Source organism: Podospora pseudopauciseta, chromosome 1 (genome assembly GCF_035222475.1).
Source record: "Podospora pseudopauciseta strain CBS 411.78 chromosome 1, whole genome shotgun sequence".
Lineage (NCBI taxonomy): Eukaryota > Fungi > Ascomycota > Sordariomycetes > Sordariales > Podosporaceae > Podospora > Podospora pseudopauciseta.
The window spans coordinates 7380186-7397065 of NC_085892.1; the positions used below are offsets into that span (position 1 = coordinate 7380186).

General features: G+C 54.7%; 4 protein-coding genes across 4 annotated transcripts; 2 read left to right on the top strand and 2 right to left on the bottom strand.

Annotated features, from left to right (window-relative positions):
* Positions 1 to 775: 775 nt before the first annotated feature.
* On the top strand, positions 776 to 3689 carry QC763_120230 (uncharacterized protein). Its single transcript, XM_062908609.1, has 2 exons — positions 776 to 2121; positions 2173 to 3689. Exons 1-2 carry the CDS (start codon positions 932 to 934, stop codon positions 3386 to 3388), a joined length of 2406 nt encoding a protein of 801 aa, XP_062771719.1. The 5' UTR covers positions 776 to 931; the 3' UTR covers positions 3389 to 3689.
* Positions 3690 to 6806: 3117 nt separating this feature from the next.
* Positions 6807 to 8468, top strand: QC763_120240 (uncharacterized protein; the record flags this gene model as incomplete). The annotated part of the gene is made up of 2 exons (XM_062908610.1): positions 6807 to 7300; positions 7370 to 8468. 2 exons carry the CDS (start codon positions 6807 to 6809, stop codon positions 8466 to 8468), a joined length of 1593 nt encoding a protein of 530 aa, XP_062771720.1.
* A 1111-nt stretch (positions 8469 to 9579) lies between these two features.
* Positions 9580 to 12300, bottom strand: QC763_120250 (uncharacterized protein). The gene is made up of 2 exons (XM_062908611.1): positions 11417 to 12300; positions 9580 to 11179 (listed from the first exon to the last, which is right to left on the bottom strand). The coding sequence occupies exons 1-2, from the start codon at positions 11779 to 11781 to the stop codon at positions 10153 to 10155; spliced, it is 1392 nt and encodes a 463-aa protein (XP_062771721.1). The 5' UTR covers positions 11782 to 12300; the 3' UTR covers positions 9580 to 10152.
* Positions 12301 to 13269: 969 nt separating this feature from the next.
* On the bottom strand, positions 13270 to 16260 carry QC763_120260 (uncharacterized protein; the record flags this gene model as incomplete). The annotated part of the gene is made up of 2 exons (XM_062908612.1): positions 13270 to 15945; positions 15970 to 16260. The coding sequence occupies 2 exons, from the start codon at positions 16258 to 16260 to the stop codon at positions 13270 to 13272; spliced, it is 2967 nt and encodes a 988-aa protein (XP_062771722.1).
* Between the last annotated feature and the right edge of the window lie 620 nt (positions 16261 to 16880).

The window sequence follows — 16880 nt, forward strand, 5'->3', positions numbered from 1 at the left end:
GCCAATTTCCGGCATTCTCTCTCCCTCCTCGCTCGCTTCTCCTTGTCTCCCACACTCGTTCGCCATTTTTGCAGTCAGGGTTGCAATCCGCTACGGCTGTTGGCCCTGATTTGGCTACACAGTTTTAAAACTGGATGTTACGTCGGGATTCCATGAACAATCCGTGTATGGCTTCTGGACCCCAAAGGACTGCTGTATCAAGCTTCACCAAGCTTCGTCAGGCAGCTCTCACCAACCGCAAACACTGTCGCATTGTTTTCAACCCCATGGTCCGCCACCTTGTGAACCCGGTCTGGCACCCAAAGAGGGCAAGGGAGAGGCTGTCGCCAGTTTGTTAGGGGATACCTCCGCCCTCACTAATTCTGGGCAGCCTTACTGGTACCGCGTTATCTTAGTTTCAGAACAAGCTTCATGGCAGGTCCACACATCCACATCTCAGATGCAGATAGCTCCACATACGGATCCCTGCTGGTTTGATATCCCCAGATCTTCTCTTTCAACCGGAGGTATCAAGGGGCTGTTGTTTACAGCCGCTCATGTATGTTTAACTACCCCGTTGCAAACTGGTGGGTGAGGTATCGTCAAGGTCAAACACGGCCGCAGAACCTAGCTAGCTCTGCCACAGGCCCACATAGAATAGAGAAGACTTGCGACTTGGGCCAGTCATGATGATCTTTAGTTTTGCAGAGCTATATATACAATGTCAGGAACAAGAGAATTAACACTGCGAGTCAGCAAGACGTATGATGACTATTAATCTAGAACCCTTTCCAATAAAAATACAGCTTTTTGCCCATGTTTTAAGCCTATGAACTATCTGTTAAAGCTGATCCATTGTTTTTGAGAACATGTTCATTATTTTAAGGCTTATCATCAAAGTTCGATTATCGTCGACATCAGAAACATCCATCATCATTGAGCAGGTGCCCTAATGCTCTCTCGAGACCAAAGATGGCCAGAGATAATTGTCGGCACCTGCCAGGTAACCCCGATCGGCGTCGGAGACAATACAGATAACACGGGGCAAGTGGTCGGAGGAGGCGGCAAAAAGCGGGCCAAGCTCGATCGGTATCGGAGGGACTGGAGAGCTTGGCCTTGCTCACTTGTCAGTCGTCATCGACAAATCTCACGAACAACCTCACCCGTCACGACACCTTCTTTAGCTCGACAGCTCTATAAACAACCCACTGAATGGCGCAGCTGGTGGCTTCAATGTCTGAGAATTAAGCCACAGAAAAGAAATCATCCTATTTCTCGCCAGCGCGCCCAGCGCATCATGTGGCGCCATGGCCTCGCCGGCAGCACAGCCGGCAGCCGCCTCCATCTGTCCGCCACCATCACGAGAACAAGAACGACAATAACGTCAGCTCAGCCACTGCGCTTGCCACGCCCTTGGCGAACAATCGTCACCTCACCATCACATTGCCGACCCCTCCACCCCTCATCCGGTCCCTTCGAGCCCCTCCGACCCCCCTCCCCCTCCTCGCTCGGCGCCCCCCGGGCCGCGAGATCGTACCCCCGGGCCGAAAAATACCTCCGCCGCCTCGTCGTCATCTCTGCGCTCCTCGGCGCCGGCTATCTAGTAGACTCCCAAATCTACGCCTCCGGCATAGCCCGCTCCCTCCGCACCTTTGGCACCGGCCTCCTAGTAGCAGCCGACTACAAGCTCAACTTCCGGCCTCACCCCATCCCTATAATCGGCTCCAAATCCGGCATCCCCGAGCTCCACCGCCGCAGCGCGGAGCGCATGTCCGACTTGCTACGGCACAATGGCGGGCTGTACCTCAAGATCGGGCAGGCAATCGCCATGCAGAGTGCTGTCTTGCCGCCGGAGTTCCAGAAGATGTTCGCGAGGATGTTTGATGATGCGCCGCAGGATGAGTGGGAGCTGGTGGAGAAGGTGATTAGGGATGATTTTGGGGGCAGGTCGGTAGAGGAGGTTTTTGGGGTGGATTTCACGGGGCGGGATGAGAGCAAAGGTGTTATGGAGAAGACTGCGAGGGCGAGCGCGAGTGTGGCGCAGGTTCATTGGGCGAGGTTGCCGGATGGGAGGGAGGTGGCGGTCAAAATTCAGAAGCCCGAGATTGAGAGGCAGATTGGGTGGGATCTGTGGGCTTTCAAGTGAGTTCTTTGCTGTTTTTGGATAGCGGTGGTGCTGACGGCCGGTTGTAGGGTCGTGATGAGGGTATACACCTGGTGGTTCGACCTGCCAATGTACTCCATGGTCCCCTTTGTCAGCGAGCGACTGAAACTCGAAACCGACTTTGAAAACGAAGCCCGCAACTCGGAAGTCATGCGCGAGCTCATCAACGACGAGCCCGCTCTCAGAGGAAGAGTTTACATCCCCCCGGTATACCCCGAACTGTCCTCCAAGCGTGTCCTCACGACCGAATGGATCGAGGGCGTCCGGTTCAACGACAAGTCCGACCTCACCCGCCCCTGGCGAGGCGGTCACGGGAACTACTCCCCAGGCGTCCACGGCGAGCAGCTCCCTTCTCCAGACATGCCCTCCCTCCGCGCCGCCCTCCGCCAGAACCCAGACCGGCAACGGCTCAAACCCGAGCGCAACTCCTGGCGCGGACCCAACCTCACCGGCGGGCTAGGCGTCTCCCCCAAGGACGTAATGACCACCATCGTTGATCTATTCTCGGCTCAAATTTTCAAGTTCGGCGTCGTCCACTGCGACCCTCACCCAGGCAACATGTTTGTCCGCCGGCTCCCCAACGGAAAGCCAGAGCTGGTCCTCATCGATCACGGGTTATACGTCTACATGTCTGACCAGTTCAGGCACGACTACGCCTCCTTCTGGAAGGCCCTCATGACGTTTGACAACGCCAAGATCGTCCAGATCGCATCGGGTTGGGGGGTGAAAGGCGCGGAGATGTTTGCCTCGGCCACGCTGATGCGGCCGTACGAAGGAGGCGAAAATAAGGTTCAGAAGGAGTTCCTCAAGGCCATGAAGGCCAGGTCGCCGAGCGAGAGGAATTACGAGATGCAGAGGAGGATGAAACAGGGAATAAGGGACATGCTCGCCGACGAGGAGAAGTGGCCGAAGGAGTTGATCTTTATCAGCAGAAACATGAGGATTGTGCAAGCCAACAACGCCAACATGGGGAGCCCCGTGAACAGGATCAAGATCATGGGGGTCTGGGCCAGCAGGAGTCTGTGGCAGGATAAAGGGTTGGGGTGGAGGGAGAGGGTGGGAAATGCGTCGAGGCATTTGCTTTTCAAAGGGGTTTTGTGGGCGAGCGATGCCGTCTGGTGGTTCTTTCGGGTGAAGCAGCTGCTGGGGAGGGGAGGGGGAATGGAGGACGAGGTGGAGGTGAAGATGAGGGAGATGGCGAGGGAGATGGGGATTGAGTTGCAGCATGATGTTTTTGCGGGCTGAGAGGTTGGGGTTCTGGGGAATAAGGAACAGGAAAGGGAACACGGAACTGAAGGCTAAGAAGGCCGTGCATCATATGAACAGCAGGAAGACAGCTACAGGGCCAGGCATCAGGTGCGGTGGCGGATATTGGTGTGTTATCATGAAGCTAGAACCTGATACCCCCTTTTGGCGTCTGGGAAGGAGACTTGTAGCAAGGAAGCAGGGAGGCCGCCAGGTTATTCAGTTGCGATGGGAGCCACAAAAGACAGAACTAGGTATGTATGATATACATGAGAGAGGATGTCGAGCGTGCATCGCATCGCGTCCACACTTCCGACGGGCCTGCCTCTTTACGTGATTTGATCTCCTGGTTCGAGGCTTTGGCCACTATTTATTTTCCCCACCTATGCAAACACTGTCTGTGTTCACGACGCTGCGAGACAGATTGGATCTATGCGGAGAGACCAGGTCATCTGATGTAGGGGTTTGGAAATGGAGGCCCGAAAGGCTTGTCGTCGGAACTACAGAGTAAACGACACGGTCTGAGGCGGTCGGTTCGTCCGTCGTTGCTAGAAGGCCAGAAACGAAACACACTAGCTACAGATTTGCTGTTCTGTAGGGCTCGAGCAGAGTGGAAACACGGGTCCATCTCAATCCCATTACTCCATCCATGGCCGTTTGGACACTTTGACATGTTTTGACAGCTGGCCTGTGACGCTGGTCCACTTGAGCTATCACTCAAGTCTCGTGAGATAGAGCTTGCAACTTGTATTGCTGGCAGCTACTAGAGAGTTGCATGTGTCCACGGTCATCCATTACACTCTCTTATCTCTCGAGCACGTATACCTCTGAACAGAGTCACCAACCGCTGGACCACGGCGAACGAGATGCGAGCTTCGCACCCGCATATCTTCAACAGACCGAAACACCCCAATCTAGCTTAGCGCCCAGCCCCATGACCCTCCAATGTAGAAAGAGTGGGTCGGTTTATGCTGTCTAAGTCTGAAACACACCAAATCCCGATCTCACGTCTTCTCCACAATCCGGATCCTGCCCCGTTCAGGGCTGTCCTGGGCTTGTTGGAGCATGCATTGCAGTTTTGTCGGCGTCCAAGAGATTGGGAAGATTGGGATTGCAGCTCCTCTTCCGGAACTCTCACCTCTTGACATGAAGTGATCATGCAGTCTGGCGTAAGCAATATCGCAAAACCTAGCTGTCAGCTTTGTGCCTTGGTCACGTCCTTCGAGAAAGAAAGAGAAAAACAAAAAGAAAACGAAAAAAAGACCACCGCTGGTAGGACACGGACATCTCGTCTGGGGGGGAGGGTCGGAGTTGGGCGGACCGTTTCTCTCTTCACGTGGCTTGTGGAACTTGTTTCTTTCCTTCTTCCAGGCGGTGCCCTCTATCAGAATATCGACGGTTGTGTGACAGCAAAAGTATGCTGTCTGAACGGGCTGTTGCATGGGCTGATCAGCAGTGATGCGTAGGCGCCCTTGGTTGTGTATCGTCGAGAAGCAAGAATCGGCCAGAGAGGCCTTGGATCTGAAGACTGGTTGATGAAGAAACGGAACACGCGTGGAAGCATGTTGGGTGTGATTCCGGACATGGGATTGGCTGCTTCGACTTGCGACCTCAGCCATTTAGACCCTGCAGTTTAAAGGAGGCGAGGTGTTACTTTGATATTTCCCATTGTCGGCCTTCTGTTGGATTGTCATCAAAGATTGTCCAAGAGGTAGCGAAAAGGCCAGGTGACATTTAGCGATCGTCTAATGTCTGTCGACGGCATGGACGAGATGATGGGGTCAGATATAGGGCGGGGTGCAGCGTCATGGCCGTCTGGTCTCTTGCCCGGATGAGACATGCAGGAAAGGGGTTCATCCAGGACCTTGGTGAGAGCAGCGAACTGATCATCTGAATACTCGGCAATGAATGACCTTCGAATGGTTCTTTCGAACTGCGCAGGTCCGAGCCAAGCGTGTTTAGGTGGCAGCAGGTTTCTAGTGTGGCCGGATCCATCTGTTTTAGCTGCCCCCCCTGCTCTTATTTGCAGTACCGCGGGTGCAGGTACCATCAGCCAATCTCTTCCATCATCGGTCTTTTTTTTTTTTTCTCTTTGCGCGCTCCTGATGAACAGGTGCCGTCCTCTTCTTCTTTCCAACGCCCCTCGGTTTCCCTAGAAGGACCGTCGCTGCATCACGTTTGTCCCACGAGTCCTGGAAGGCTGTTTATCGCCCGACTTGTTGTCTTCGACCGCTTCACACCTTTTTCTTTGCCTCCCCCGCCGTTGGTATCTGTACACTCGGCTTGTCGTTCCTTTTTACGCGTGAGCAAGTCTCCACTACCGACCTACCATATCCAAGCGCGTGCCGCCGAGCACATTGTGTCCCCGTGAGAGTTGTGGCCGCTGTATCGCCATCGAGGCCCCGGGTTTTGATGAGAGGGCTGGTGTAAGTCTGAGTTCAACTTAAAACGTCATATCATATCAGGTGGGACTGGTCGGGTTTGAGAAACGGATGCGCCGTCCGTCAGGCTGTTTGCGACAAAGTGGAGGGGGACGAGGAGCAGGGTGTTGCCAGGAAGCTGTTCCTAGCGACAACCTATCCACCATCAACGACATGAAGAGCATCGTCGCAATCAAATCGCGGGGTAACAGGTGGTGGTTCCACTGGCGCATAGATACGCGCAGCAGTTGGGAACTGTCGATTCGGAACTGTCAATTGGGAGCTGTCAGTTGGGAGCTGTCAGTTGGGAGCTGTCAGTTGGGAGCTGTCAATTGGGGAACCGAAGATGTGAACAAGAAAGTGTGAATGTGTTTTTGATGCTGACAGGCACCTCGCCAGAAGCTCTGCAACCTTCGCCTAGGGACATCGAGTGTTTGTTACCCACCCACCACCGCACGCTCCCGAAACGCTTTTGCCTCTTTTTGCGACTTCCCTCAGGATCACCACCTGACACTTTGACTTTATAAGACAGAGTCACGGTGATCGACAACCAGCCCAAAGCTACTAGTAGCAGGAGCCCTTGACACGCCGCCAGTGAAACTGTGTTTTGCACTACCTTCGATTCTTACCGTCGATTCTTACCGTCGATTCTTACCGTCTTCTTTTATCAACGCCGTCGACGCGGGTTGCGACCCCAGTCGGCTTTGCGACCTACTTCTCAAAAGGTTAGCCGCGACTCGAGACAGAGTTTGCTTGCTCGCCCCTCCGCCCTTCAAGTTCCAAGCTGATCCGTCCCCATCTACGCCAGGCGTTCCGTCAGAAGCTAATTCTGCGAGCTCGACCGTGTCCCGGCCCTCGGTAGGTCTTGTCTGCACACACAGACCAGAACTCACAGCTCGAGAGCAGCTGTGGCTTGCAGCGTCCGGCCCGTTGTGCTGCTTCCCCCAGCAGCGGACTGGCGAGATAACATTGACTACCGTCGTCTTTGAAGGAGGCCAATGTCCCATCCCATTCGTCGCTCTAGCCTCGGTGGAATGTTGTTGCGTCGCAGCAAGAGCGCCGACTTGAAGAAGCAGCAGAAGCTGGCCCGGGAGCAGGAGCTCCAGCGCCAGCGCGATGCTGTTTCCAAGTCCCCGCCACGCCTGCCGGTCTTGTACAATGGGGCCCCTGCGCCTCAGTTAGCTCTCGGTGGTGAGGCCCGCCCCGACTCGATCGCTATCGTTTCTGGCAGAGCCGGGTATGCTCCTGCTCCCTCGGCCGGCCCCCCCGCCGACGCCGCTGCTTTCGCTACTCCTGCCCCACGCCCTTCCGTGGAGCCAGCTCGCTCGAACTTCAGCATCCCCCCTCCTCCTATTCCCAACGGTGGCTTCGACCCTTACGCTGGCTCTGGGAGCATGGCACATCGCGGTCGCTACAGTTATGCCAGCAGCGCCATGAGTACCATCAACAGCCCCAGAAGAGTCAGGAGGAGGAAAGATCCTACTCCTTTCAAGTAAGTATCGTTTCCGCGTAAATCCCAGCTCGTCAGAGTCCAGCAAGATTGACCCGAGCTCCCTCGTAGCATTCTCGTCATTGGTACCTCTAATTCCGGCAAGTCATCGTTTCTCGAGTTCCTCAAGGCTGCACTTGCTCTCCCGGCCAAGAAGCGCTCCAAAAGCACCATCGAGCACGAAGAGATCCCCAAGCCACCGCCGTCCGGAAACTTCATTCCCCATTACTTGGAGACCGAAATCGACAATGAGCGTATTGGTTTGACCCTGTGGGACTCGGAAGGGCTGGAGAAGAATGTGGTGGACTTGCAGCTCCGAGAGATGTCGGGTTTCCTCGAGAGCAAATTCGAGGAGACGTTTGCCGAGGAGATGAAGGTTGTGAGAGCCCCTGGTGTACAAGATACCCACATTCATGCCGTCTTCCTGGTCCTCGACCCGGCACGACTCGACCGGAATGTCGCCGCGGCCAAGGCAGCCGGCGCCAACGGTTACGTCAGCGGCGGCAAGCATTTTCCCCATGCACGCATCTTGGGCAGCCTTGACGAGGACCTCGATCTCCAGGTGCTCCGAACTCTTCAGGGCAAGACCGCTGTCATTCCAGTCATTGCCAAAGCCGACACCATCACAACCAAGCACATGAATGTCCTTAAGAGGTCGGTCTGGGACAGTCTCAAGAAAGCCAATCTCGATCCCCTGGAGGCTCTGGGTTTGGATGCCGATGACGACGAGTCAACTCCTGATTCGAGCAAGATTCTCGAGGAAGACGAGGATGAAGAAGAGCATCCATCATCGAACAGCGAGGCTGGGGGAAGCACGGACGGCCAAAGCCTACCTATTCAGGGACAGAGCCCGTCTCCCAACTCCAAGAGGCTATCCAATGGCTCCGTCCGCCGAAGCAAGACAGAAGACACCCTAAAGGACGACGAAGTGCCCTTCTTCCCCATGTCGATAATCAGTCCTGACATCTACGAACCCGAAGTGGTCGGACGCCAGTTCCCATGGGGCTTTGCCGACCCATACAATGAGGAACACTGCGACTTTGTTCGTCTGAAGGAGGCTGTGTTCAGCGAGTGGCGCGGCGAACTTCGCGAGCTCAGCAGGGAACAATGGTACGAGGGCTGGAGAACCAGTAGGCTCAAACAACGAGATGGGGCGAAGCTTCGCAGATAGAGTTGACGTTGACCAGCCCTGGTTTCGGATCGACCACTCCGATTTTCCCGACGCCAGGGATGTCGATTTCTTCCCCTCTCACCGGACCCTAACCCTTTGGGTTCCGGTATGAGCACCACACGCCACAGGAGGAGTGGCTTTGCACGACATTGCGCGCCGTTACCAAAGAACTGCGCCTTTTTCTTTCCCTCATCGCCAGGGTAGCATCCCTCCTGTCTTCCCGTTGCTTGGGGTTAGATCATAGGTCCCTTTTCAGCTGTTTACGACTTCCATCTCTAACGATATTCCAACGCGCACAGAATGCAGTATGTGGACCGTCAAGTATGAGTAGCCTCCGGATATGGGGTTCGTTGTTTGGCAATCGTTTCGGTGGCATGGTTTGCGGGCTCTGGGGACCGTTGGGCTTACCAGCTAGGGACCTTACCCTATCCTGCCTTCTCTTTTCTTTCTTTCCTTTTTGTACACAAGGACTGTTTATCTTCATATGGCCGGACACAAAATACCCATTTTTTTACTCTTCTGACAAAGACCCGATAGCTCGTATGGGCAGCCAAGAGGAGGCGCAAGTCGGAAGGAAAAGGCGAAAGGAGGCTTGGTTCAATTAGCTCTGATTTCCTGTTCATTTTTACTTGCCCCCTTCCTTGTGTTACTTGTCTTCTGTCTACTGAGCTCTGGAATACCACTGTTTTTCTACTCATGATCGCCCCTGTGTCGTACTGTTTATGCTGTTTATGCTGTCTCTCTCTCTCTCTCTCTGTGTGTGTGTGTGTATGTGGTGATTAGGTGAGGGCCTGCACGGGAGGGGTTAGTTGGGTCCATCGAGCCCGAGTGTTCTGGGTGTTTGACACTTGCTTTGTTTGTTTTTTTGTTTTTTTTTTTTTGTTTTTTTTCTTTTTCTTTCTTCATGTGCTAGATTTAGAGAGGATAGAGTAAGCGCGCAGCTTATTGGAAAATGTCGTGTTTTTTTTTTCGTGATGACATGGTGCTTCGTGGTAAGAGATGTGTAACACATCGGCAACAGACATTGCGTTCTTGTCTACCTACTCGCATCTCTCTATAGGGGCAGTGACATGAATAAAACATTCACACACGAACATCACAGAAGTAGAAATCGGCATAATACAAGTCCAATTAAGATAGTCCCGGCTGGTATCAAGACGAACCAGAGATATCAACTACCAACAGGATTTACAAAATTCCGCTCATAATGATCATCGAATACAAACATGATACACACTCCAGGATGTCGACGAAATCAACATCCCACTCTCCTGTTGCCTTCCCAAACTCCACCGAGCTATCCCTGACCCCATCCCTTCACCACTAAACCCCCATTTGTTAATGTTCCGTGTTCTCCAAAAACGACCATAACCCCCTTGCCAAGTATTTCCAGCCCAAAAATGCAACGCCAACTTGTCAGTGGTCACCCATCCCCAGAATGAAATATTCATCTGCCTGTTTGTTGCTATCCTCCCTTTTTTCGCCTTACTTCCTGCCGATTTCCCAAAAAGCCATGCATGCCTGAAAGAGATTCCAAATGTTGGAAGAAAATGCAAAGAAGCAACAAAACCGCAAAACTGCAAAAGAACAACACAAAAAGCAACCCATCAGTCCCCATGGACCCTGCCCCATAATGAACCAAAGACCTGTTGACCATTGCTGAATATCGTGATAGAAGAATGACTTAGTATCCGAGTTTTCGGGTGGGCTTGGCAACTTTCTTCTTCTTGGGAGCCTCCATCCTAGGATCGTCAAAGAAGCTGTTGTTGCCCTCGGGCGAGTGGTCAAACAGCGACTCGTCTGGCTCTGCAAACTGTGGATGCCAGCCATTTGACGGGCAAGCCGACCTTCCGGAATCCCGATACTTCAGGAGAGCATCATAGGTCCTGTCCAACAGAGGCTTCGCATACTCATTGCTGTCCATCTTGGTGGTGTCCTCGTTGTCGAGCTTGCAAGAAACAGCTTTGTCGATGGCGTTCCGGCGTCGCTCACGCTCGGCCCCGATGGCTCCAATTGGTCTCTGCACGCGGCCATTCGTTGGATCATGTATCTGCTGGTCCTGTTTGTCCAACTGATTTTGTGTCTGCTTTTGCGATTCTTGGTCCAAAGGGGAAAATTTTGAAGGCACCGCCGGACGAGGGGTGTACTGCCCATCATAGTTGGACGGGAAGCCTGCTGGAAAGTACTCCATTGCCTTTTCGGGAGGAAGAGTATCGTGCACAGGGCCTTTCTTTGGGTCCGGGTCACTTGGTCGAAATGGGGTGCTCGAAGAAGATCGCCGCAAGTCGGGGGAGGCGCGCGACTGCTGGGCATTTGAACCGTAATTCCCAGACAAATTGTGCTGAAGCAGCTGGCTCGGATGCTCTGCATCATGCCCCCTGATGTCTCCATCACGGAGAGCCATGTAGTTGACGCCAGCCTGAAAAGGCTGTCTGATGATGGAAGGTTTAGTCTGGTGCCCGATTGGAAAGAGGGGACGGGCCGCCGAAGTTTCGTTTTGGCTTTCCAAACGGCCGATGCGCACAGAAGAGGTTGTTGGATCAAAACCATTCCGCTTGAACTGACGCACGCCTGGAGGCCCTGCCGTCAGTGGCCGAGGGGGTCCGGATGAAGCAGTGGAAGGAAGACCAGCAGGGTTGACTGTGGGCCTATCTCTTCCAAATCCAATGTCAGACGTGGTAGAAGATAGAGGAGATGGAATCTCAGAACGACTGAGCAAAATGTTAGCTGGTCGAGCTCTTGCAAGTGCTTTTTGAGCAGCCTTCTGCATTGGATTGGGATAGGATGCAAGATTGGTGAGACTCTTGACCGTCATCTTTGACGATATTAGGGTGTCCTTGGATGCAACACCATCCTCATCGTCCAATACCGAAGCAGCTGTAGGAGGAAGAGGAGGAGGAGGAGGAGAAGGAGGAGGAGGAGGAGGAGGAGGAGGAAGATTTTCTGACCGAAATTGAGGAGGCATCGTCATAGCGAGGTACTCCTGTTCGTTGATGGGGCTGAGGGCACGATCGTAATTCTGCTGGAGAGGCGTATACTGCTTCAGCACGGCGGCCGTAGTAGGCGGAGACGGAGGTGATTTCTCCTTCAGAAGGGCCCTCAAGGGATCTGTGAAGTCGAACGGGTCTCCTAAAGGGGACTCCGGGGGTTGGGGGAATCTCCTAATTCTTGGCCGTCTGGTGGGCGCCTGAATGGGGGCTGCTGCGCTGGGGTTGTAAATGGAACCCACCGTGGTGTAGGTTGGTTGCTTCTTGGCTTCCACGTCTGCAGCTGCGGTCATGGAGATCTTGGAACACGATGAAGCTACATCCATTGAGACGGTGAGTATTTTGGCAATCAAGCTGCAGAAAAGAAGATCCAGAGCGAGAGGGTGTGAATGTGATGGGTGATGAACGAGCTCGAAGGTGGATCAGATGTGGTTTTGAGAGCACCAGTTTCAAATCGAACGAATTTCTTTTTCTCTCGGGGGATGAAATAATTATCGAACTGTACGGAAGAGTCGAAGATTGAAGAATGATGTGTGGGAACTGAGATTGGGGAGTGAGAGGGTGACGCGTGGATAAGTGCTGGTGTCGAGATGGCGAGGAGAAGAATGGAGGTTGGACATACCGCTGCCACGGGGCCTGTAGGTGAACCCTCTGTTGCTACCTCCTGCAAAAGAATTCATCGAGTTGTAGGCGTGGTCTCGGAACATGTTTTCTCTTTCGCTGGCAAAGCGAGGCAGCTGCTCTTTCCGCCAGGTGAGGTGGTGGGAACGGTGAAGGGGCTGTTGGAAGGCGCGCGGTGTCGTGGAGCTCCACGAAAGATTCGCACAATTTGCCGTCCGAAAGGTAGTGGCGGAAACGGCGCCGGCTCTCGAAAACTGGAACCGTTGTCCTGTGTGGCTTGACCTTCAAGCAGAGCAGCACTTTCCACAACAGTCCGGGGGGCGCTGGGAGTTGGAAGAAGGTGGCCGGCGGAGCTGCTGGTGAGTCTCTCCTGCCTGGGTTTGGGTTGCTCTTTCCCGGGCTGGCGGGATTTTACTTTCCACACCGGTCAGGATCTCAAGGTTTAGACGAAAAGGGAAGGAAGGTGTATCGCAACATGCGGCAGCCTGTGACTTCTGACAGTCACGCTCTTTCCCGATCGCAATATACCAGGCACGTGGGACTTTAGGAACCTTCAGGATCACGACATCACTTTTGGAACTCCGCAATGAGGAAATGGATAAGGCAATTTCAGATATGGCCAGCCTTCTGGAGTCTTTGGCAAGAGCCGCTCATTTCGACTTCCCCAGAGAACGTGAGAACAGCCCCAAGAAATATCAGCAAAACCTCCGACATCATCCACACCCCTTCAACGGTTTGGCCATCTGAATTTATTCTCCCCCACCAATCGTTCAAGCACGAGTACCGAATGATTACCACTATTCATTATTCAAGAATCGCGGTAAAGATGTGGTCACTTCATGGATGCCAGAAGAATATCAAGGCACACCAACGGTGATAACATTCCTACTTCGCCCGCAATGTTTTGGCCAGCAATGAAGACCTTCGATCGCAGTACTGAAGAGACAAAAGCACAACGCACACAGCAGCAAAGCCCGTGTATACAGAAGCAAAAAAAAAAAAAAAAAAAAATATCAGTTCATGTCCCGTGATACCATACATAGTCATTCCCGCACGTGAGAGCGCAATCCCAATTCCATACCCAGAACACAGATATCCGTCATGAAGCCCGTCGTTATTATCCCCGTCTCTTGATCCCCCCATATGTCCTGGACTTCCTTCTCTCCAATAACCCTAATCCCCATCGCAACCTACTACTGCTCATCCTCCTCCTCGATAACCCCCGGCGTAGCCCTCTCCCGTCTCCTCTTCGGCCTCCTCATCCGATTACTGCTGATCTGACTGGCCGAATCATCCGGTGCCAGCTCGCTCATCTCATCAGCCCCCCACTCGCTATCCGCCCCATCGACGCTCTCGTCATCCGCCCACCCAGGCCGATCATACACCCCGCTCGACCCGGACAGCGGCAGGACGTCAATCCCCCTCATCCCCAGACCTCCCCGTCGCTGCTGCAAGCTCATGCTGAGCGCCGCGCCCCTTCTCCTCAGCGCATCCCTGACACCCATAGCCTGCTCGTGGAGCTTCTCGAATGCGTCCTCGAGCGCTTCCATTCCGTTGAAGATCTCCCTCTCCAGTTCCGCTAGACACGCAATCTCGGTTTCTTCGTCGTGTGTGATGGATGCTCTGTTGGAGGGATAAGAAGACGACGCTGCCGAAACACCGCTGATGAAGGAAGCTGGCGTCGGGCCGCGGGAGAAGCCACCAAAGGGAGTGGCATTCCTTGACATTGGCCCGCCAACCCCGCCGAAAGGGGTAGTCGTTCTCGACATGCCGCCGCGAACACCGGGGCTCATCAGGCGGGAGGGCATGTTGCTCGCCGGTGTCGTTAGGCGAGAAGGGCCTTCGCCAAAGGGGATACCGTCATCCTCGGCGCCAGACCACAAGAACCCATCAAATCGTCCCGAGATCAGAACCTCCCACTCCGAGGAGGTGATTTCCGAAATGGTCACCAAGAGATCGTGCCAGCAGCCTGGGTTGCGGACGAGGTATACCGCTGCCTCGGCGTCACGCGGGGCCACCGGGAGGCGGTAAAGTCTCTGAAGAGACAAGCCAGCCTTGACAACAAAATCATTTCTTGACTTGCGCGCCGGTGTCGGCGCACGGTTCGCGGGCTGGAGCTCCCTAGAGCCAGTCAGAAAGGCGTTGAAGTAGGGCCTTTCATCCGTGTCTAGGTTGGTGAGAATCGCAAAACTCAAGGTCTCATCATCGACTTCGGTCGGGGGAGGGGCGGGCGTCTTTTCGCAATTGACCATCCACTTATCAACCGCCATCTTGACCCGTTGCGTCTGGCGCAGGTAATGCTCTCTGAACTCCTCGGCAATGTCGGGGTCCATCTTTACCGGCGACGACGGACGAGGGGGGACGTCAGCCAATTCTTCCACGGCCTTGCCCGCAAGCATCGAAAAGTCAAAGGGTGGCCACGGCGGTAGCTCAACCCGTCCACTGACACGCTCGAGCACCTCTCCCCAGCCGAGTCCTCTGTTGACCTCATCAGACCTCTCGCACATGACGCAGTTGCACCCATGCGGAGGCAGATCCCTGTTGAAAACATTCTCCAGCCGGTCCAACAGGCGACGGGCCACTGTTCTGTGTCCCGTGGCGACAGCGACCGAGCCATTGCCGTTGATTACCGTCTGGTACTGGTTGAGGAGGTTGAAGAACGGCGCGAAGAGCGTCTCGGCACCTTGAAGGGGTGGGTTGGAGGGTCGCGTGCCATTTTGCCGTGGCAGTACCGAAAGAAACTGCCTTGGTACTGGCTGCGGGAGACCACCATTCTGCATGAGATAGTCAACCCTCGGAACATCCTGAGGATCGATAGACGCCGGCGGTGGAGGCGGGGGAGGGGGTGGAGGAACGGCGCCGGTGGGATGTATCGCCGGAGTCGCCGAAGGGGTAGGCAGATCGGAGGTGCTGTAGTGGTTATTGTCATGAACATCAGAGGTGGCATAGTGGTTGACGTCAGAAGTAGCATAATGGTCCTTCTCGCCGGGCAACACGGGTGGTGGCGGCGGAGGAAAGTTCTGTGTATGCAATGGGGTCTTGGGAGAAGAATCAACCGCAGACTCGGGGGATGAGTCGGTCTCAACCCGAGGCCTGGTCGACTGAGTTCGTCTAGGGAGGACTTGTGTGGCATCCGAATCCACAGTCGAAGGATTCGTGATTTCTGAACCCTCCATCTTGGACTGTCTTGTAGACGGAGCTGCTCGCAACACGAATGTGGCCTGGCTGGAAGCCCTCGACAGCTTCGACTTTGACTCGTGCTTCGAAGCCGCTCTGGACACATACGAGTTTCTCGACCCTGGCCTGTCATCTTCCTGCTGCGAAGATGGAGTGCCGGACCTCTTCTTTGGGTCTGACAGGTCTGTCTCGGGCGGTGAAGGGGGTCTATCGTCCTGACGCGACTGTTGTCTGGTCGACTTTTGTCGGATAATCCCAGGCGAGTTTGTTGACTTGGACCGCTTCATCTCGCTGCTACCGAGATCGGTGGGCTCGGGAGTGGGGGGGTCCGTCCGTCTAGCCGGAGTCGAGACATCCTCTTTGCTGTACAGAGCCTCCTTGCTGTAATTCTTGTTGACTGAAGGGTACGGAAAGCTCACCCGCTCACCCAACCCTCTCGCCAACTCGGGCACCAGCTCAGTCATTGAGCCGGCAGCCGCCGACTTGCTACCGGGCTCGTCCTTGTCCATATCTCCTCTCGACCGGCGCTGACGGTGGGAATGCGATCGTGAAGTGTAAAGCAAGCCCTCGCTGTCGGTGGGCCTCTTGGAGGATCTCGTCGAGTGGTGCCGGCGGTGCGTCGACGACGAGAGTGACGAATCCTTGTCTTCTCTGTACCGATCCCTTTCGCCGTCCCGATCTCTGTCCCTCTCCTTCTCCCTCTCCCTCTCTCTCTCCCTCTCCCTCTCCCTCTCCCTCTCCCTCTCCCTCTCCCGGTCTCTATCCCGCTCCTTATCTCTGTATCTCGACTTGTCCCTCGGCGCCCTCTCCCGATCTACATCCCTTTCTCTGTCGCGCTCGCGGTAGTCTCGATCTCGGTCACGGTCTCTGTCTCTCTCTCTGTCTCGATCTCGGTCCTTCCGCTCCGAAGTCGTCCTGGAGGATCTGTGTCTCTTCACCGAGTCGCGCGATACAGGCTCTTCAGTTGCGACGGAGCCGTCGCCTTCCCAGTCTTTAGTGGATGGCATTTTGAACCATGTCAGGTTTTACAGCCCAAACAGCCCGCCCTGAGCCAGCGGGAGGCTGCGGCTGCAATACTAGGGGGGGGGGAGGGGTTAATCCGTGGTGGTGGAGGGTTGCAATCTGCACGACAGGACTTCCGCACAGTGTCGGGTGTCGGTTGCGAAAGTAGTGGAGGCACGGTGATACTCGGCACCTCCTCGAGGACGTTGTGGGAGGGTGTCGTGGTTGGTTGCGGCGCAGATACGGTCCGCAGGAAGCAGGGCGCGGCGGCGGCTGCGGCTGTGGTGCTTGATTTGAACTCTTTGGTCGTCGGGCCCAGTTCAACCAACTGGTGTTTCGATCGGTGTGCGGTGCGGTGCGGTGCGGTGCGACTTGCAAGATGGGTGAAAGTTGCGGTGGTGGTATTTTTCCCCTGTTGACGTCGAAACGAGAGAATGAGAAAGAGAGTACAAAGCCGTGAGACCTTCTTTTGCAGAAACGACAGGACTCAACTCAGACCAAAACTAGCGTGCAGTTCCAGGTAGAGAGAATCACGCCCAAGCGATTCGATTTTCCAGTGCTCCCAGAAGAAGGCACACGCAGGGCCATTGGATGCTCGATGCTGCTCCCGTTGTGATTCGATAGC

Bases quoted from the DNA above. Each gene is read 5' to 3' on its own strand.
- QC763_120250 (XM_062908611.1), bottom strand. From the start codon at position 11,781: ATGGATGTAGCTTCATCGTGTTCCAAGATCTCCATGACCGCAGCTGCA. The intron at 11,180-11,416 runs GTCAGAAAATCT...CATTTTGCTCAG, and splicing joins ACGATGCCTCCTCAATTTCG to TCGTTCTGAGATTCCATCTC.
- QC763_120230 (XM_062908609.1), top strand. From the start codon at position 932: ATGCTCTCTCGAGACCAAAGATGGCCAGAGATAATTGTCGGCACCTGC. The intron at 2,122-2,172 runs GTGAGTTCTTTG...GGCCGGTTGTAG, and splicing joins TGGGATCTGTGGGCTTTCAA to GGTCGTGATGAGGGTATACA.